The sequence below is a fragment of the Piliocolobus tephrosceles genome, chromosome 19, assembly GCF_002776525.5.
Source record: "Piliocolobus tephrosceles isolate RC106 chromosome 19, ASM277652v3, whole genome shotgun sequence".
NCBI lineage: Eukaryota > Metazoa > Chordata > Mammalia > Primates > Cercopithecidae > Piliocolobus > Piliocolobus tephrosceles.
In genome coordinates, this window is record NC_045452.1 from 20,864,357 (window position 1) to 20,885,087 (window position 20,731).

The 20,731-nt window shown below is 47.4% G+C and overlaps 1 protein-coding gene across 7 annotated transcripts; it reads left to right on the forward strand.

Annotated features, from left to right (window-relative positions):
• Positions 1-417: 417 nt before the first annotated feature.
• On the forward strand, positions 418-8,148 carry APOBEC3H (apolipoprotein B mRNA editing enzyme catalytic subunit 3H). 7 transcript variants are annotated; one of them, XM_026448481.1, is made up of 6 exons: positions 445-519; positions 738-916; positions 3,794-3,950; positions 4,765-5,032; positions 5,334-5,458; positions 7,762-8,148. In XM_026448481.1, the coding sequence occupies exons 2-6, from the start codon at positions 867-869 to the stop codon at positions 7,852-7,854; spliced, it is 693 nt and encodes a 230-aa protein (XP_026304266.1). In that variant the 5' UTR covers positions 445-519; positions 738-866; the 3' UTR covers positions 7,855-8,148. The 7 variants fall into 7 exon arrangements, 4 of the variants coding, with proteins under 4 accessions (XP_026304268.1, XP_026304269.1, XP_026304266.1 ...); XM_026448482.1 differs by having other exon boundaries at positions 7,765-8,148; XM_026448483.1 differs by lacking the exon at positions 738-916 and having other exon boundaries at positions 418-519.
• The last annotated feature ends 12,583 nt before the right edge of the window (positions 8,149-20,731 follow it).

The window sequence follows — 20,731 nt, forward strand, 5'->3', positions numbered from 1 at the left end:
TCAGCCTCCCAAGTAGCTGGAACTACAGGCGCCCATCACCACGCCTGGCTAATTTTTTGTATTTTAGTAGAGACGGGGTTTCACCATGTTGGCCAGGATAGTCTTCATCTCCTTACTTCGTGATTTGCCCACCTCAGCCTCCCAAATGTTGGGATTACAGGTGTGAGCCAGTGCATCCAGCCTTTGTTCCTTTGTAAACTGTACCTGGGGAGGGAGTTGGGTCTGGCTGTACCTGGGGAGGGAATTGGGGATGGGAGGATGGGAGGTGAGGCATCTCCATCAGACTTCCCCTGCCAAGCCTGAGGAACTTAGGGAAAAGAAAAGAAGGAGCCTGAGGGATCTGAAGCACCCGGGGCCCTCCCACTCCAATCCCCAAAAAAGGGAGAGGGTGGAGCCACCCTCATCAAGCCCTGGGAGGTGACTTTTGGGAGAGCTGCCTGGAAACAAAAGTGAAACTTAGTGCCTCAGACAAGCAGGGGCAAGACTGCTAAGGAAGCTGTGGCCAGAAGCACAGATCAGGTACCGCTGCCCACTCTGTCCACTGGGTCCTCTGCTGCCCCTTCCTGCCTGGCAGCCCTTCTAGGCATCAGCCCTGGCCTCCCGCTGCCCCAGTCCCATCCCTGGGCTCCTTCCCCTCTGACTCCCCTGCTGCCCCCACTCCCACCCAAGCTCTTTGCCCTGCTGTGTGGTCGCCCCACTGCTGCTTCTGAATGGGCTGCCTCCCCCAACTGCCCCAGTCCAGGTCCCCGGCTGAGACTCTCCCCTAAAAGTCATAGTTGGGCTGATGCTCCCCACCTTGGAGGGTGCTCCCTCTGTGTGCTTCCTGACATTCCTGGGTTCTGGAACTGGGAGAACTGAACTAAAGGATGACAGGAGCAATCTGGAATTTTGTTCACAGCGCTTTGATGAACTTTCTGTAAGATTTACTTTGTTTCAATACAGAGTCTTAGGAGAAGGTGTGGGGAGGGAATGGTTTCTGAAGCACAAGGTAAATCTTGTCTCCCAAGGATGTCTCCACTGTGGGTAGAGGAGGATGCAGATGACCCCAAACACACGCTCCTCCTCACAATCAGCATTCACCATTTATAATGACACCAGTAACATGGAATATAGGGAAAAACTTAATGATAAGGAGAAATGCTTTTATTTTAAAATTTAGTAAGACGAGAGCCTGGTCCCCAATGGCTCCCTCCTGCAGGGCCCTGTGATGCAGAGGCTGGACAGGGTTGGCCTGGAAAGGGGCCCCAGCTCCATCTGTCCCCAGCTCTGTGGCCTGGGCGGGTTACCCCGCCTCTCTGCGCCTCTGGCCCCTCCTCTGTAAGATGGGAATGGCCCCTGCAGGCCCTAGGGCAGCATCACAGGAGTTCAGACTCTCTCAGCACTTAGAAGAGGGCCTGGGCCTGGGGGATGGAGGTGCTACTCTGATTTTTTTTTTTTTTTTTTTTTTTTTGAGACGGAATCTCTGTTTGTCTCCCAGGCTGGAGCACGATCTCAGCTCACCGCAAGCTCCGCCTCCCGAGTTCACCCCATTCTCCTGCTTGGCCAGGCACAATGGCTCATGCCTGTAATCCCAACATTTTGCGAAGCTGAGAGAGGAGGATCATCACTAGAGGCTGGGAGTTCCAAATCAGCCTGGTCAACATAGGGAGACTCCTTATCTACTAAAACTACAAAAAAAAAAAAAAAAAAAAAAAACATGAATAGTAAAATGCCAGGAATTAACTGAACTGAAATAGTAAGAGCTCTTATTTTGAAGTGGAGAATTTCATTCACTTTTCTTATTTTTATTTTTATTTATTTATTTATTTATTTTGAGGCGGAGTCTCGCTCTGTCGCCCCGACTGGAGTGCAGTGGCCAGATCTCAGCTCACTGCAAGCTCCGCCTCCCGGGTTCACACCATTCTCCTGCCTCAGCCTCCCGAGTAGCTGGGACTACAGGCGCCGCCACCTCGCCCGGCTAGTTTTTGTATTTTTAGTAGAGACGGGGTTTCACCGTGTTAGCCAGGATGGTCTTGGTCTCCTGACCTCGTGATCCGCCCATCTCGGCCTCCCAAAGTGCTGGGATTACAGGCTTGAGCCACCGCGCCCGGCCCACTTTTCTTATTTTTAATGGGTTGGAGGATGGGTGGCAGAAATACTGCGAGGATGGGGGATCTGTCCCCGGAAAGACCAGGGCTGGGGCCCCGAGCTGGGAGAGGTCACCCTGGCCCTGCTGCCCCTGCCAGCATCTTCTCTTCCCCTCTCCCTGGTCCTCCTGCTTGGGAAAGCTGCAGAAATTCTCAGGATTTGGAGGCTTGAAATGCTCAGGGGTTTTCCAGAAAGCAGAATAGAAAGTAGAAGGGCAATAACCAATCAGAGAGGCCAAAGAAAGGGAGCTCAGGCCCTCAGGGAGGCAGCACGGATCACAGTCCTGGCTGGGCATGGTGGCTCACGCCTATAATCCCAGCACTTTGGGAGGCCGAGGTGGGTGGATCACCTGAGGTCAAAGGAGTTCAAGACCAGCCTGGCCAACATGGTAAAACTCCATCTCTACAAAAATACAAAAATTAGCCGGGCATGAAGGAGGGTGCCTGTAATCCCAGCTCCTTGGGAGGTTGAGGTGGGAGAATCGCTTGAACCCAGGAGAATCGCTTGAACTGGGTAGGTAGAGGTTGCAGTGGGCCAAGATTGCACCATTGCACTCCAGCCTGGGCGACAGAGTAAGACTCTGTCTCAAAAATAAATAAATAAATAAAATGAAATAAAATAAAAGCAAAATCCAAAATTGAATCCTCTGTAGAATGTAATCACAATTCAGGAGAGCAAAATCGATGTAACTCCTTCAGCCAAAAATCTGTCACAACACTCCCTTGGTGACAACAGCTTTTCCTGTTAACCCAACTCTGTTTGTGCAGACAAAATTGTGAAACACACACCTAAGCAAAGAGCACAGTGTTAGAGGAAGCTCCAGTCTCCACCCCGTCACACCCCAAGAAGAAGGGTTCTGGTATTGGACATGTAGGGGTCGAGAGGCTTGTGGACCTCAAGGAGGGGGTGTCCAACTGCAGCTGGAAAGAGGGATCTGGGACTCAGGCGAGAGGCGTGTGAGCAGCTCAGAGAAGGTCTGAGCTCAGCGGAGCCAGAAAGGCACCCCCACAGTTCTCAGGCAGGGGATCCCCACCCAACCCAGGCAGAATAGTGATGAGGTCAGGGCAGTCCCATGCAAAGAGCCTCAGCTGTGGGCAGCAGCGGGTGCCCTCCCAGGTGGGAGGACGGGAAGTAGCAGACAAGGTGCGAGGGAGCACTCCCCTCCTCCTGCCCTCCTGCTAGCCCTTCCTCCCCCTCCTCCACTGCAGTCCTCCTGGCCAACAACTAAAGGGGAGACCCTCCCTCCCCAAGGAGAGGGGTCCAAGTGAACAGAAAGAGTTGGGTTTGGCTGGCCACAGTGGCTCACGCCTGTAATCCCAACACTTTGGGAGACCAAGGTGGGTGGATCACTTGAGTTCAGGAGTTGGAGACCAGCCTGGCCAACGTGGTAAAACCCAGTATCTACTAAAAATACAAAAATTAGCTGGGTGTGGTGACGGGCATCTCTAATCCCAGCTACTTGGGAGGCTGAGGCAGGAGAATCACTTGAACTTGGAAGGCGGTGGTTGCAGTGAGCCAAGATGGTGCCACTGCACTCCCGCCTGGGCGACACAGGGAGACTCCGTCTCAGAAAACAAAAAAGAGTTGGGTTTGAAAAGTGGCTTGAGCCTGGGGTGGCTCCAGATGACGCTCCCTGCATCTTTGGTTTTCCCTTTCTGTTGCACAGAAACACGATGGCTCTGCTAACAGCCGAAACATTCAGCTTACAGTTTAACAACAAGCGCCGTGTCAGCAAGCCTTACTACCGGAGGAAGGCCCTCTTGTGTTACCAGCTGACGCCGCAGAATGGCTCCACGCCTACCAGAGGCTACTTAAAAAACAAGGTGCCGCACGGGCTCTCTGGGCACAGGCCCGGCAGGGGCTAAACCCATCTGATGTGTGCAGAAAATACATGAAATGCCTGCCTACAAATTTCTCAATTGCTGATTTAACACCCTCTGTGTCTTCCTAGTCCTCGGTCCCTGCCTGGGTTTTGGCTTAGCTGGGTCTGAGTGGCCCAGCTTCCCTAGGACGCTCCCCATTCCTTCCCGTCCCCGGGCCTCCGAAGAAGTCATCCCTTGTGTAGAATCTTTTCTGTGGAATCCCTTCTGTAGAATGCTCCTTCTGCTCCTCTCATTTACTCATTCTCCCGATCTCAGCTCAGTTACTACTTCTGGGAAGCCGAGGTGCCCTGCCACGGTCTGAGTGCAACTCCATCCCATCCCTGCCCTCCGCTGTATTGCCAGCCCGGACCCGCCCTGCCTCCCCGCCCCTCGCCCCGGCTCTCACCTGCTGTTTAGGATCATCCCAGGTTGGACACAGCCTCCTAGGCGGGTGTCCAAAGGCAAGGTCCACAAAGCTTCGGGACTGGGGCGTGGAGGTGTTTCTCTTCCTCTGGACACTGGGATCTTTGTCCAATTTAGAGAAAGCTGTAGAAGCCTCGGGACAGATGAATTAACACACGGGTGCGCGAGTGCAGGACTGTACAAATCAAGGAGGGCACGAAGCGGGTGCTTGCCCTGTGCTAGGCCGGGCCACCCACTAGAAAGTTCACCGGACAGACCCCACCGCACCCCCTCCCCGCCCCAGTCCCAGCCCCCCGCCCCCAGTCACGTGACTCCTGGCCTCTCTATTCTCACCTCCCGGGACCCTCCCCAGAAAAAGCACCATGCAGAAATTCGCTTTATTAACAAGATCGAGTCTATGGGACTGGACAAAACCCAGTGCTACCAAGTCACCTGTTACCTCACGTGGAGCCCCTGCCCCTCCTGTGCCCGGGAGCTGGTTGACTTCATCAAGGCTCACGACCATCTGAACCTGCGCATCTTCGCCTCCCGCCTGTACTACCACTGGCTCCCGCACTATCAGGAGGGGCTGCTGCTTCTGTGTGGATCCCAGGTCCCGGTGAAGGTCATGGGCCTCCCAGGTAGGAAAGAGGCTTTGCAGTTCCAAGAGGGCAAACCCCCGGGGGCTCAGGATTGGCGGGGGGAGGGGGAGGGGGCGGGCGGGGGAGGTGGGAGGGTGGGGGGGTCGGGATCTGTGGGAAGCCAGGAAGGAAGGATTGTGGCTCGGTGGAGGCCCAAGATCCCACACCACCCAGGAGGGAGAATTCCCCGGACAGAGCAATGTCCAGGGAGAGGAAGGGAAGAGAGGGGAAAGGAAGCAAGAGTTCCTGGCGCTGCAGCTGCTGCCCCTGGGGCCTGTCTGGTTTCCCTCTTCGATCTCAGAGTTTACTGACTGCTGGGAAAACTTTGTGGACCACAACGAACCGCTTTCCTTCAACCCCTCTGAGAAGTTAGAGGAGCTAGATAAAAACAGCCGAGCCATAAAGCGACAGCTTGAAAGGATAAAGGTGAGGAGTTGCCCTGCCTGTTCCCCCCCCCCCCCCCCCCGCCTTCTCACCGCCTGCTGCCCCTCACCGCCTGCCGCAGCCCCGCGCCCCCTCACACCTCTGCCCACTGCCCTTACCCCTACCTTTTTTTTTTTTTTTTCTTTTCTTTTTTGAGACAGGGTCTCACTCTGTTACCCAGGCAGGAGTGCAGTGGCACGATCTCGGCTCACTGCAACCTCTGCCTCCCTGGTTCAAATGATTCTCGTGCTTCAGCCTCTCCAGTAGCTGGGACTACACGCACCTGCCACCATGCCCAGCTAATTTTTGCGTTTTTAGTAGAGACAGGGTTTTACCATATTGCCCAGGCTGGCCTTGAACTCTTGGCTTCAAGTGACCTGCCCGCCTTGGCCTCCCAAAGTGCTGGGATTACAGGTGTGAGCCACCGTGCCCGGCCCCATTGCCTGTTTTTTTTTGGGGGGGGGTTCTCCTCTCGCACCAGGGGCTCCCTCTTGTTCTTTTAGATTCCAGGGATACATGTGCAGGGTTGTTACATGGATATAGTGTGTGATGCTGAGGTTTGAGTCCCCCAGTCTACTGGCATATAGTACCCAATAGGTAGTTTTTCAACCCTGGTCTCCCTCCCACCCTCCCTTCTTTTGGAGTCTCCAGTGTCTATTATTTCCATCTTTGTGTCCATGTGTACCCCTCACCATATACAAAAATTAACTCAGTCGGGCGCAGTGACTCACGCCTGTAATCCAAGCACTGGGAGGCCGAGGCAGGCAGATCAAGAGGTCAGGAGTTTGAGACTAGTCTAGCCAACATGGTGAAACCCCATCTCTGTGCCTGTAATCCCAGCTACTCTGGAGGCTGAAGCAGGAGAACTGCTTGAATCCGGGAGGTGGGAGGTTGCAGTGAGCCCAGATCACGCCACTGCACTCCAGGAGCCTGGGCAACAGAGCAAGACTCTGTCATGAAAGAAAAAAAAAAAAATAACTCAAGATGTGCAGGGCATGATGACTCACGCCTGTAATCCCAGCACTTCAGGAGGCCAAGGCAGGTGGATCGCTTGAGCCCGAGAGTTCAAGACCAGCCTGGGCAACATGGCAAATCCCCATCTCTACAAAAAATACAAAAATCAGCCAGGCATGGTGGCATGTGCCCATGGTCCCAGCCATTTGGGAGAGTGAAGTGGGAGACTGCATGAGTTCAGGGAGGCGAAGGCTGTAGTGAGCTGAGATCGTGCCACTGCACTCCAGCCTGGGCAACAGAGTGAGGCTTTGCTTTAAAAAATAATAATAACCTGGGCCGGGCACGGTGGCTCACGCCTGTAATCCCAGCACTTTGGGAGGCTGAGGCGGGTGAATCACGAGGTCAGGAGATCGAGACCATCCTGACTAACACAGTGAAACCCCGTCTCTACTAAAACTACAAAAAATTAGCCGGGCGTGGTGGTGGGCACTGGTAGTCCCACTACTCAGGAGGTTGAGGCAGGAGAATGGCGTGAACCCAGGAGGTGGAGCTTGCAGTGAGCCAAGATTGTGCCACTGTACTCCAGCCTGGGCGACAGAGCAAGACTCTGCCTCAAAAATAATAATAATTGGCCGGGCGCTGTGGCTCAAGCCTGTAATCCCAGCACTTTGGGAGGCCGAGACGGGTGGATCACGAGGTCAGGAGATCGAGACCATCCTGGCTAACACGGTGAAACCCCGTCTCTACTAAAAAATACAAAAAACTAGCCGGGCGAGGTGGTGGGCACCTGTAGTCCCAGCTACTCGGAGGCTGAGGCAGGAGAATGGCATAAGCCCGGGAGGCGGAGCTTGCAGTGAGCTGAAAACCAGCCACTGCACTCCAGCCCGGGCGACAGAGCAAGACTCCGTCTCAAAAAAAAAAAAAAGAAAAAAGAATAATAATAATAATAATAATAATAACTCAAGATGAATTAAAGACTTAAATGTAAGACCTCAAACTACAAAACTCTTAGAACAAAACCTGGGAAATATGAAATACTCTACTGGACACTGGTCTATGCAAACAATTTATGATTAAATTCTGAAAAGCAAATGCAACCAAAACAGAAATTGACAATTGGGGTCTAATTAAATGGAGCTCCTGCACAGCAGAAGAAACTATCAGCAGAGTCAACAGACAATCTCCCTTTTCTAAGGAGCTCTTGTCACCTCCCTGTTTTTCTTCAGGCCTTCTCGGTCCTTCTGGTGCCAGCTCTTTTCTCTTCATGACGATCTCATCCTCACCTCTCCCTCCCTTCCTCCCTGTGATTTCTCACCAGTTGATACCTCCTAATTTCTCTCTTTCCATCTCAGCAGTCCCGGAGTGTGGATGTTTTAGAGAATGGCTTAAGAAGTTTGCAGCTTGGACCCGTAACCCCCTCATCGTCAAGACGCAACTCAAGATGACTTTCCCTGGGGCATGTCAGTTGCCTCATAGCCTGCTGGTCCTGTGGGCAAGCACCAAGCTCCACAGTGCCAGTTCCTTGCCCCAAACCTGGCCCCATCCAAGTACAGAAGACCTTTCTTTCCTCCTTTTTCCATATTGCTTTTCTGTTCTAAGTGGGTTAATAATTTTATAATTGAAAAAATAAAGATTATTTTAAAGTCTGTAAATCCGGCCAGATACGGTGGCTCATGCCTGTAATCCTAGCACTTTGGGAGGCTGAGGTGCTCAGCCAATAAATTTCTATTGTTTATGAATCACCCAGTCTGTGGTATTTTGTTATAGGACATATGGACTAAGATACTGAGTTAAGGCAGGGTGCAGTGGCTCATGCCTATAATCCCAGCACTTTGGGAGGCTGAGGTGGGTGGATCACGTGAGGTCAGGAGTTTGAGACCAGCCTGACCAACATTGCAAAAACCCGTCTCTACTAAGAATACAAAAAATAGCCAGGTGTAGTGGCATGCGCCTGTAATCCCAGCTACTTGGGAGTCTGAGGCAGGAGAATCACTTGAACCTAGGAGGTGAGGGTTGCAGTGAGCCAAGATCATGCCACTGCACTCCAGCCTGGGCAAGCAAGTGAGACTCCATCTCAAAAAAGAAAAAGAAAAAGAAAAAAAGGCCAGGCACGGTGGCTCACCGAAATGCTGTAATACCAGCATTTTGGGAGGCTGAGGTGGGTGGATCACCTGAGTTTGGGAGTTTGAGACCAGCTTGGCCAACATGGAGAAATCCCGTCTCTACTAAAAATACAAAATTAGCCTGGCATGGTGGTGGTCGCCTGTAGTCCCAGCTACTTGGGAGGCTGAGGCAGGAGAATCCCTTGAACCTGGGAGGTGGAGGTTGCAATGAGCTGAGATAGCGCCATTGCACTCCAACCTGGGTAACAAGAGCAAAACTCCATCTCAAAAAAAAAAAAATGCACAAAGGATTTTATTCTACAGCACCAAAAAAATAAAAATAAAAAACAAACAACAACAATAATGCTCTATTGAAAGATTTCCTGTTGAGTCTAGAATCACTGCATTATTTTATAGTCCAGGTAACCTCTGTCCCTTCTCAGTATCTGTGTTCAAATAAATAAGGTCAAACTCTATGGAGCAGAGGTGCCCATAAAATTGATTGAAAAAAGCAAAAAACAGCCAGGTGCCTTGGCTCACGCCTGTAATCCCAACACTTTGGGAGGACGAGGTGGGCAGATCACAAGATCAGGAGTTCGAGGCCAGCATGGCCAATATGGTGAAATCCCGCTCTACTAAAAATACAAAAAAATTAGCCAGATGTGGTGGTGGATGCCTGTAATCCCAGCTGCTCAGAAGGCTGAGGCAGGAGAATTGCTTGAACCTGGGAGGCGGAGGTTGCAGTGAGCCGAGATCGCACCACTGCACTTCAGCCTGGGCAACAGAGACTCCGTCTCAAAATAAAATAAAATAAAATAAAATAAATAAAAACTATAACTATTTAAAGTCATTTCCACAGTTAATTACTTAAGGCTGATGCAGTTTCTGAAAACTTCACAAGCACACAAAATCCTAGCATATGGTATCTTTTAAAAGGTTCCTAAAAGGATGGAAAGGACTCTGAAAAGCACTCAAGTACAGGTTTCTAATAACTTTAAAATCATATCATGGAAAAATAAATAAACGTTAAAAGATCATATCATGGGTAAGAATTCCCCAGGAATTCCACAATTCCCCAAGTATTGGACTGGGTAAGAATTCCTGTTGCTTCAGTAAGGAAAAAAAAAAAAAACCTGACTGGTTTATAAAACTGCTAACACAAGTAAAACAAAAATTAATGAAATACCAAAAAATACTTTGCCAGATTATCATGCTAAATCAGCCAATATTAAAATTGTTTAGATATACAATTTGAATGAACTCCATGGTCTAAATCAAATTACCTGCGATAACCCATTAGTTATCACTGCTATGCACCTAAATTGGAGAAGCAACTGCCATTCAAGAGGACCTAAGTCCAGTGTCAAGCATGGACTCATGGAGAACCAGGACGGCCGCCTTGTCCTTCCTGAGGAAAAAAAAGCTTTTATTCTTAAAGGTTCTGTATTCCATGACTCATCATGGAAAAGATAAAATAATCCAAATTGAATATATGTACTTATAAATTGAGGAAATGGTTTTTATTTATTTATTTATTTATTTATTTATTTATTTATTTTTGAGATGGAGTTTCACTCTGTGGCCTAGGCTAGAGGGCAATGGTGTGATCTCAGCTCACTGCAACCTCCGCCTTCTGGGTATTCAAGCAATTCTCCTGCCTCAGCCTCCTGAGTAGCTGGGATTACAGGTGCCTGCCACCACGCTCGGTTATTTTTTGTATTTTTAGTAGAGACGGAGTTTCACCATGTTGGCCAGGCTGGTCTTGAACTCCTGACCTCGGATGATCCACCTGCCTAGGCCTACCAAAGTGCTGGGATTACAGGCGTGATCCACCGAGCCCGGCCAAGGAAACAGTTTAAAACCAATGTTTGATTGCATGTTCTTGGGAAGACAATCAAAGCTTCAGGTACATTTGGCTGCCTGGTGGGCCATTTTAAACAGTTATAAAGGGATTTCATTCAATTGTCATTTTCAATGCTTGTTTTTTGGTTGTATAAAAGCTTTCCCATGCAAAAGGGCTAATGCTGTAGCAGTAGATTATTATGCTACAGTGTATTTTCAGCAGACAAAGAAAGCTTTGTGTGGTTCACTGAGGACAACCCCTTCACAATCCAGAACCCGAAGAATGGATCTTCTGAACATCAGAGAAAGACTGTCCTTGCCATCCACATTGCAGCAAAACTTTGGAACCTTGAACTTTGGGTTCATAATCTCACAACTGAGAAGCATACCTCCACATTCTTGGAACTGTTCACCCACCAGAACCCTTAAAGTAAAACTAACCAGAGACATCTCTCCCCAGAAGAAGACGGCATCCTTAATGGGAACAGCTTTTCCCAAGAACACAGATCAAGACTTCTCTAGACTGGGGGCTGGGCGCGGTGGCTCAAGCCTGTAATCCCAGCACTTTGGGAGGCCGAGATGGGCGGATCACGAGGTCAGGAAATGGAGACCATCCTGGCTAACACGGTGAAACCCCGTCTCTACTAAAAAATACAAAAAACTAGCTAGGTGTGGTGGCGGGCGCCTATAGTCCCAGCTACTGGGGAGGCTGAGGCAGAAGAATGGCGTAAACCCGGGAGGCGGAGCTTGCAGTGAGCTGAGATCCCGCCACCGCACTCCAGCCTGGGCGAAAGAGCGAGACTCCGTCTCAAAAAAAAAAAAAAAAAAAAAAAAAAAGAAAGAGTTCTCTAGGCTGGGAGTGGAGATTCACGCCGGTAATCCCAACACTTTGAGAGGCCAAGATGGGAGGATCACTTGAGGTCAGGAGTTCTAGACCAGCCTGGCCAACATGGTGAAATTTCTTCTCTACTAAAAATATAAAAAATTAGCCAGGCATGGTGGTGGCGCAAGACTGTAATCCCAGCTACTCGGAAGGCTGAGGCAGGAGAATTGCTTGAGTCTGGGAGGCAGAGGTTGCAGTGAGCTGAGATCATGCCACTGCACTCCAGCCTGGGCAACAGAGTGAGACTCCGTCTCAAAAAACCAAAACAAAGAAAGAAGATTTTTCTATTATCATGAGACTCTTATCTTTGAATACTTTTTCTTATTTATGCCTCTATGAACAATAGAAGTGGAAAAGGGGTCTATTATGTGCACTTATGGAGTATACTTTTATTTGTAAAGGAGTTTACAGCCAGCCTTATATATGAATAAGCTTATACTTTAATAGATAAAAGATAAAGGCCCAGTGTAGGTGAAAAACTTTAATGGTACATATGTTGCCTCATAATAAGTCAGAAACAGAACATTCATTCACGCCTTTTAACCCATATCATGTGTTAAAGAAAACACCGCCTTTGCTCTTCTAGAAGGACATCATTTGTTAGGTCCTTTTTCCATGGTTTAGAATAAAAGTGGCAATAACTAGAATGTATCCCTCATAATAGGCTCCATGGCAGATTCTACTTTTTTTTAGGGTGGGGGGACAGTCTCCCTCTGTCACCCAGGCTGGAGTGCAGTGGCACGATCTCAGCTCGCTGCAACCTCTGCCTCCTAGATTCAAGCAATTCTCCTGCCTCAGCCTCCCACGTAGCTGGGATTACAGGCGCCCACCAGCACGCCCAGCTAATTTCTGTATTTTTAGTAGAGACGGGGTTTCACCATGTTGGCCAGGCTGGTCTCGAACTCCTGACCTCAAGTGATCCGCCCACCTCAGCCTCCCAAAGTGCTGGGATTACAGCGTGAGCCACCACACCCGACCCTTTCTTTTTGTTTGTTTTTAAGACGGAGTCTCGCTCTGTTGCCCAGGCTGGAGTGCAGTGGCATGACCTTGGCTCACTGGAATCTCCGCCTCCCGGGTTCAAGCGATTCTCCTGTCTCAGACTCCTGAGTAGCTGGGATTACAGGCATGTGCCACCATGCCCAGCTAGTATTTGTATTTTTAGTAGAGACGGGGTTTCACCATGTTGGCCAGGCTGCACTCAAACTCCCGACCTCAGGTGATCCTCCCACCTCAGCCTGCCAAAATGCTAGGATTACAGGCATGAGCCACCGTGCCGTGCCCGGCCAGCAGAGTCTACTTTAAAGGGTATCATTACACAACAGCCTTTAAATTCTTTTGTGAAAGTCATGCTGAATAACAGAATTCTCGAAACAGAAAAGTACCTGGGTATCTGTTGACACTTGTGGCCTGTGGAGAAACACGTCAAATGTAGATTATACAAATTCAGCTGTAGGAGATTAATGAAAAGACTACTTAGTCAAGCGAGTAAACTCTTCCTCCAACTCATTCTCTATTGAATTTTAGGATTTGGTGTATGGGGACCCTGTGTACTCCAAATTCTTGGTATTATCCTCCCGATAGCCATAATAGTCTCCCTGATGTGCTGTATTCTCTCAAAGGTTTTTAATGCTTGTACACAGCCAGCTCTAAAGCATCAAATGGTCTCTTTTCAAGTGGAATGGCAAAAGCTAAAAGAAATGTGCGACCATGAGGTCACCATGACCTAGGAATGACATGCTGAGACCCTCAACCCAAAATGATAACAGAGTGGCAATAAGGCCCTAAGTTTTGGTCACACTCTCACTTAAGTGAGAACCTGGCCAAAAAGGGGGAATTTTTAAAACAAAATTAAGGAAGGCCATTATTTTGGACTGAGCTCATACAGTAGGCTTCAACAGACCAAACCAAACAAAACAGAGTCATTCGTGCTAAATGGGACATAATCAAACTAAGACTTTAAGGAAACCTAGATCCTAGAACATACCGAGTTTTGTTTTTCTCCTGTAAACAGAACATCCCAGCATAGAGGTACCCTCTACTCAGTCCTTGTTCCCTCCTCTAGAAACTTACTGTTCTACTGTTTCTCAGTGGTTTCAAGACCAAATAAGTACATTTATGATGGTAATAGTGACATCAGTGACTAAGGTTTTCATCAATCTCTCAAATTGAGAAAATTATCAAAAGAGGGAAATTGGCCCAGCGTGGTGCCTTTCACCTGTAACCCCAGCACTTTGGGAGGCTGAGGCGGGTGGATCATGAGGTTAGGAGATGGAAACCATCCTGGCTAACATGGTAAAACCCCATCTCTACTAAAAATACAAAAAGTTAGCTGGGCGTGGTGGCATGCGCCTGTAGTCCCAGCTACTCAGGAGGCTGAGGCAGAAGAATCACTTGAAGCCAGGAGGCAGAGGTTGCAGTAAGTCGAGATCGTGCCACTACATTCCAGCCTGGGCAACAGAGTGAGACTCCATCTCAAAAAAAAAAAAAAAAAAAAAAAAAGTAAAGAAAAGAAAAGAGAGAAGGGGGATTTTTTTCGTTTTTTTGTTTGTTTGAGTTTTTGAGTTTGAGTTTTTTTTGTTTGTTGAGAGTGAGACTCAGTCTCTAAAAATAATTAAAATTAAATTAAAATTAAAATTAAAATTTCCTGGCTAACATGGTGAAACCCCATCTCTACTAAAAAATACAAAAACCTAGCCGGGCGTGGTGGCAGGCGCCTGTAGTCCCAGCTACTCAGGAGGCTGAGGCAGGAGAATGGTGTAAACCCGGGAGGCGGAGCTTGCAGTGAGCTGAGATCCGGCCACTGCAGTCCAACCCGGGCGACAAAGCGAGACTCCATCTCAAAAAAAAAAAAAAAAATTAAAATTAAAATTAAAAAACTCTTTTAAATTTAATTCAGCTGAAGTTTTTCTTTTATCAGTACTGAGCTTAATACTTGGGTGATGAATCAATCTGTACAAAAATCCCCGTGTCACAAGTTCATTGTCAATAAAAACAATAAAACTGTAAAATATTTGAAGAGATTTATTCTGAGCATAATATGAGTGACCATGGCCCATGACACAGCCCTCAGGAGGTCCTGAGAACATGTTCCCAAAGTGATCAAGGCACAGATTGGTTTTATACACTTCAGGAAGGAATGAGACATCAATCAAATACATTTAAGAAATACACTGGGCCGGGCACGGGGGTTCACGCCTGTAATCCCAGCACTTTGGGAGGCCCAGGCGGGTGAATCACAAGGTTAGGAGATGGAGAGGATCCTGGCTAACATGGTGAAACCCTGTCTCTACTAACAATATAAAAAATTAGCCGGGCATGGTGGCGGGCACCCGTAATCCCAGCTACTCGAAAGGCTGAGGCAGAATGGTGTGAACCTGGGAGACGGAGTTTGCAGTGAGCCAAGATTGCACCACTGCACTCCAGTCTGGGCGACAGAGCAAGACCCTGTCTCAAAAAAAAAAAAAAAAAAAAAAATACATTGGATTGGTCCAGAAAGGTGGGACAACTCAAAGGTAGGAGGGCTTCCAGGCTATGATAAATTTAAACATTTTCTGGTGAAGCAGGGGTTAAAAGAGAAAAACAAGTTTTCTCTTGCTAGGCTGACCCACTCCAAGACCTGGCAATAGGCAGCAGAGCTCTGGCAAAGATTTGATAACTATCTGCAAAACCAGAGCCCTCAAAGGATGTGCTCCAGAGCCCCCTCCCCTCCCAGTTATGGGCAAGAATGAGAAAACAGGCTTTTCTCTTCTCCTGGCTCCCCACTCCCCTCTTAGTAATCCTTCCTTAGTGAAACTCAAGATTACTTTACTCAGTTTTAGGGATTCCTCTTTCTCGTCTGTGTAACATAACAAGGTCATCAGACATGCTCAAGTAGGACATGTACCAGCTGTAAATCCTGCCTTAGTTTGGTAAGTTCCTATTTTTCCTCAAGTTGCAAAACCTGTCACTGTATGATTAAGTGCCTTTGTTCTGCCTCTGTAAGTCCGTTTGCCTGCCTTGTAAGCTTCGCGCAACTAGATGGCCAACCCCCTCAGTGGTATGTATAAAAGTCAAGCCCTGTCTTTGTTCAGGGCTCAGTCTTTTGGAGGCGAATCAGCTGAGCCAGTGCACACCTTAATAAAATCCTCCTGTTTCACCCATTTGGTTACTTTGGTCTTTTGATTCCTGCAACACTGATTGACAATTTTCTTGTGATACCCTACCTTGTTTTAACCTGAGTAACTCTCTCCTAGCAGAGAGAGAGCGCCGGACAGACTCCATTTTAGTTTCACTTGCAGCCCCCTTTCACCTCCCTCCCTTAAGGCATAACTAGTGTAAACTGACTCAAAGCACGTCCAGAAATGTACCTACCGATAAGATATTGAGGCAAGCTGCACTAGCAGCTCCTGGGGATGTGTGCGGTGGATGGCACCCCAAACCCCTGCATTTCTCTCTTTGTGATAGTTTAAGTCCCTGCACCTGGAACTGTTTATTTTTTGTAACTGCATTTGTAACCAATTAATTTTTTTAACTTTTGCCAGTTCTGCTTCTGTAAAAATTGCTTCAGCTAAACTTCCCCCTCCCCTATTTAGACTATGGTATAAAAACAAAACTAGCCCCTTCCTCGGGGCCGAGAGAATTTTGAGCGTTAGCTGCCTCTCGGTCGCCGGCTAATAAAAGACTCCTTAACTTGTCTCAAAGTGTGGCATTTCTCTGTAACTCGTTTGGTTACAACAGCTGAGCTGTCTAAAGACCTGGGATCACTGGGATCATAGAAAGGAAATGTTCAGGTTAAAATATTGTGGAGACCAGCCAGGGACAGTGGCTCACGCCTGTAATCCTAGCACTTTGGGAGGCTGAGGCAGGTGGATCACCTAAGGTCAGGAGTTTGAGACTAGCCCGGCTAACATAGTGAAATCCCATCTCTACTAAAAATACAAAAATTAGCCAGGTGTGATGGTAGGTGCCTGTAATCCCCCACTCCAAAAAAAAAAAGATTGCAGAGACCAAGGTTCTTTTGAAGTCTTATAGTGGCTGCCTTTAGAGACAATAGATGACAAATGTTTCCTATTCAGATTTTTTTTTGAGACGGAATCTCGCACTGTCACCAGGCTGGAATGCAATGGCATGATCTTGGCTCACTGCAACCTCCACCTCCTGGGTTCAAGCAATTATCCTGCCTCAGCCTCCCGAGTAGCTGGGATTATAGGCGCCTGCCACCATGCCTGGCTAATTTTTTGTGTTTTTAGTAAAGACGGGGTTTTGCTATGTGGGCCAAGCTGGTCTCGAACTCCTGACCTCGTGCTCCACCCACCTCGGCCTCCCAAAGTGCTAGGATTACAGGTGTGAGCCACCCACCGCGCCCAGACCTATTCATATTTTTTAAAGGCACTAGACTCCTAGTTAATCTGTTTAGGATTAGGAGGGCCTGGAAGAAAAAGATCCAGCTACATTAATAGAGATTCTTTACAGTTGCAAATTTTCCCCCACAGAGGACAGCTTTGCAGGGCCATTTCAAGATAGGGCAAAGAAACGTGTTTTAAAATAAAATATTTTTATTTTCTTCCTTGTCTCGTAATGCTATGCCAGAGTCAGGTTGGAAAGTAAGTCACGATATGTAGGGTTAGATAAAACCCATCTAGTGAGAATCTATGGTTTGTAGGGCATGACTCCCCAGATGCCTTAGATAGGAATTTGAGCAAGATGAAAAAATCACAGTGTAGTCCTCCTCACCCATGTAACAAACCGTTCATTGTCCCCCTGTACCTATAATCAAAGTTTAAAACATAAAATAAAGTACTTTTAAAAAGAAAATGTGGTATATATGCACAGTAGAATATTAGGAGATTCCGTCATATGCTACAAAATAGGTGGTACGTACACACAGTAGAATATTATTCCACTTTTAAAAAGGAGATTCTGTCATAACTATAATAAAAGTTTAAAAATATACCCCTGTACCTATAATAACAGTTTAAAAAATGAAATAAAGTGTTTTTTGTTTTGTTTTTGTTTTTGTTTTTTTGAGATGGAGTCCCACTTTGTCGCCCAGGCTGGAGTGCAGTGGCACGATCTCCACTTACCACAACCTATGCCTCCTTGGTTCAAGTGATTCTCCTGCCTCAGCCTCCCAAGTAGCTGGGACTATAGCCACGTGCCACCACGCCTGGCTAATTTTTTGTATTTTTAGTACAAATGGGGTTTCACCGTGTTAGCCAGGATGGTCTCAATCTCCTGACCTCGTGATCTGCCCCCCTCGGCTTCCCAAAGTGCTGGGATTACAAGCGTGAGCCACTGCACCCAGCCAAATAAAGTATTTTTAAAAAGAAAATGTGGTATATACAAACAGTAGAATATTAGGAGATTCTGTCATATGCTACAAAATAGGTGCTATATATCACAGTAGAATATTATTCAGCCTTTAAAAAAGGAGATTCTGTCATGCACTACAAAATAGGTAAACCTGAAGAACATTATACCAAGTGAAATATGCCAGTCACAAAAAGACTAATACTGCATGATCCCACCTCTAGATATATTTGCAACAGTCAAACTCAAGGAAACAGAATGTAGAACGAGGGCTGTCAGGGGCTAGGGGAGGGGGAAACTGAGAGTTGTCATTCAATGAGTATAGAGTTTCAGTTTTGCAAGATAAAAACCTCCAGAGATCTGTCACCAAACAATGGAAGTTAACCACACTGGGCCAGGTGAGGTGGCTCATGCCTGTAATCCCAGCCTCCCTGAGGAGGGCGAATCGCTTGAGCTCGGGAGTTCAAGACAAGCCAGGGCAACATGGTAAAAACCTGTCTCTACCAAAAACACACACACAAAAAAAATTAGCCGGGCATGGTGGTGCATGCCTGTCATCCGAGTTACATGGGAGGCTGAGGTGGAAGGATCACTAGACCCGGGAGATGGAGGTTGCATTGAGCTGAGATTGCACCACTGCACGACACAGTGAGACCCTATCTTAAAAAAACAAAAAACAAAAAAAAAAAACCACCCCTGAACTGTACACTTAAAAATGGTTAAGAAGCCGGGTGTAGTGGTTCACTCATATTCCCAGCACTTCCTGGAATTTATGGTTTGTAGGGCATGACTCTCCGGATCCCTTAGATAGGAATTTGTGCAAGACGAAAAAATCAGAGCTTAGGCCACACAAAGCAGATGAATAGGAGAAAAGGCATACTAATTTATTAACATGTCCATGACGGAGAACACAGGGCGAGCACTCCAACCCCACAAAGAGCTGTAGCAGCTTATATACCATCTTGTGGTTACAGAAAGATTTGGGGCTTGGATCCTGGCAAAACAGGTTATGGGAAGGGGAGAAGCAGCAGCCTGGCTGGCAAAGGCGATCTTGTTATGAAGATGAAACCTCACAGTAGCAGTCCTCGGAGGAAAAAGATGGTAAATGTTTCTTTCAGACTTTCAGGGTGTCAGACTGTCAGTTCCTCTTTCCTAGATCTGGACAAGGGAGGGCCTCAGAGAAAACCAGGCTGCAGCAATGCAGATTTTCTACAGATGCAAATCTCCCCCACAAAAGACCGCTTTTGCCTCCCAGCACTTTGAGAGGCCGAGGCAGACGGATCACCCAAGGTCAGGAGTTCAAGACCAGCCTGGTCAACATGGCAAAACCCCATCTCTACTAAAAATAGAAAAAAAAAAAAAATTAGCTGGGCATGGTGGTGTGTGCCTGTAATCCCAGCTACTCGGGAGGCTGAGGCAGGAGAACTGCTCGAATCCAAAAAGTGGAGGTTGCAGTGAGCAGATATCATGCCACTGCATTCCAGCCTGGAGGACAGAGTGAAACTCAATCTCAAAATAATAATAATAATAAAAGACCGCTTTGCAGGGCTGCTTCTGTTTGCAGGAGCGGCCACCTTAAAATATATCAACAAAGGATATTTTGATTACCTTTACTAGCCTTTCAGGTCTCAGAAGCAGATAGATGATGATGGATAGATGGATGAAGAGATGAATGGATGGATGGATAGATAGATAGGTAGGTAGATATGAGGACTAAGCTCTGCTTTTTTTTTTTTTTTTAAATCTTGCCCATATTCCTACCTGAGGGGTCTGGGGAGTCATACCCTATAAACCATAAATTCTCATCGGATGAGTTTTATTTAACCCTCTGTTTCATGAGTTACTTTCCAATATGACCGCTGAAGGCGTTCACCTTGCCTGCTGCCTAGACAGAGGTAATTTCTATCAAGACAGAGCCATTGCAATAGAGAAAGCGTAATTCACACAGAGCAGGCTGTGCAGGAGACTGAAATTGTATTATTACTGAAATCAGTCTCACTGAAAACTCGGGGATCAGAGATGCTTTTTTGTTTTTAGTTTTTTGTTTTTTTTAGAAGGAGACTTGCTCTGTCATCCAGACCAGAGTGTTACCGGTGGTAACTGAGAGTCTAGCACCTTTTAAAGTTCTGACAGAAAACATTTGTCATCTTTTGTCTCTAAGGACAGCCACTATGAGACTTCAAAAGAACCTTGGTCTCCCCAATATTTATTTTATTTTATGTATTTTATTTTATTTTGCGACGGAGTCTCGTTTTGTCACCCAGGCTAGAGTACAGTGGACCTCCGCTCACTGCAACCTCTGCCTCCTGGGTTTGAAAGATTCTCCTGCCTCAGCCTCCCGAGTAGCTGGGATTACAGGCACACCACAGCGCCTGGCTGATTTTTATATTTTTAGTAGAGACGGGGTTTCACCATATTGGTCAGGCTGGTCTCGAACTCCTGACTTCAGGTAACCCACCCGCCTCGGCCTCCCAAAGTGTTGGGATTACAGGCGTGAGCCACTGCGCCCAGCCACAATCTTTCATCTTAACCTCAACATTTTCCTTCTATTGATCCCAGGCCTTTAGACAAACTAAACCAATTGTCAATCAGAAAATGTTTAAATTTACCTAGAGCGTGGAAGCCCCCTGACTGAATTGTCTTGCCTTTCTGGATCAAACCAATGTATTTCTCAAATGTATTTGATTGATATCTCATGCCTCTTAAATTTATGTAAAACCAAGCTGCACCCCAACCACCTTGGGCACATGTTCTCAGGGCCTCCTGAAGGCTGTGTCATGGACCTTGCTTACTCATATTTGACTCAGAATAAATCTGTTCAAATATTTTACAGAGTTTGACTCTTTTCGTTGACAGATAGACAGACAGACAGATATTGGCATAGGAATAGACAAACGAATCTAAGACTTTTAATCTTTCTCTCTCTCTTTTTTTTTCTTAATGAATTTAGAGATAGAATCTCACTCTGTCACCCAGGCTGGAATTCAGTGGCACGACCTCGGCTCACTGCAACCTCTGCCTCCCAGGTTCAAGTGATTCTCCCGCCTCAGCCTCCCGAGTAGCTGGGATTACATGCACTTGCCACCATGCCCAGCTAATTTTTGTATTTTTAGTAGAAACGGGGTTTCACCATGTTGGTCAGGCTGGTCTCGAACTCCTGACTTCAGGTGATCCACCTGCCTCGGCCTCCCACAGTGCTGGGATTAC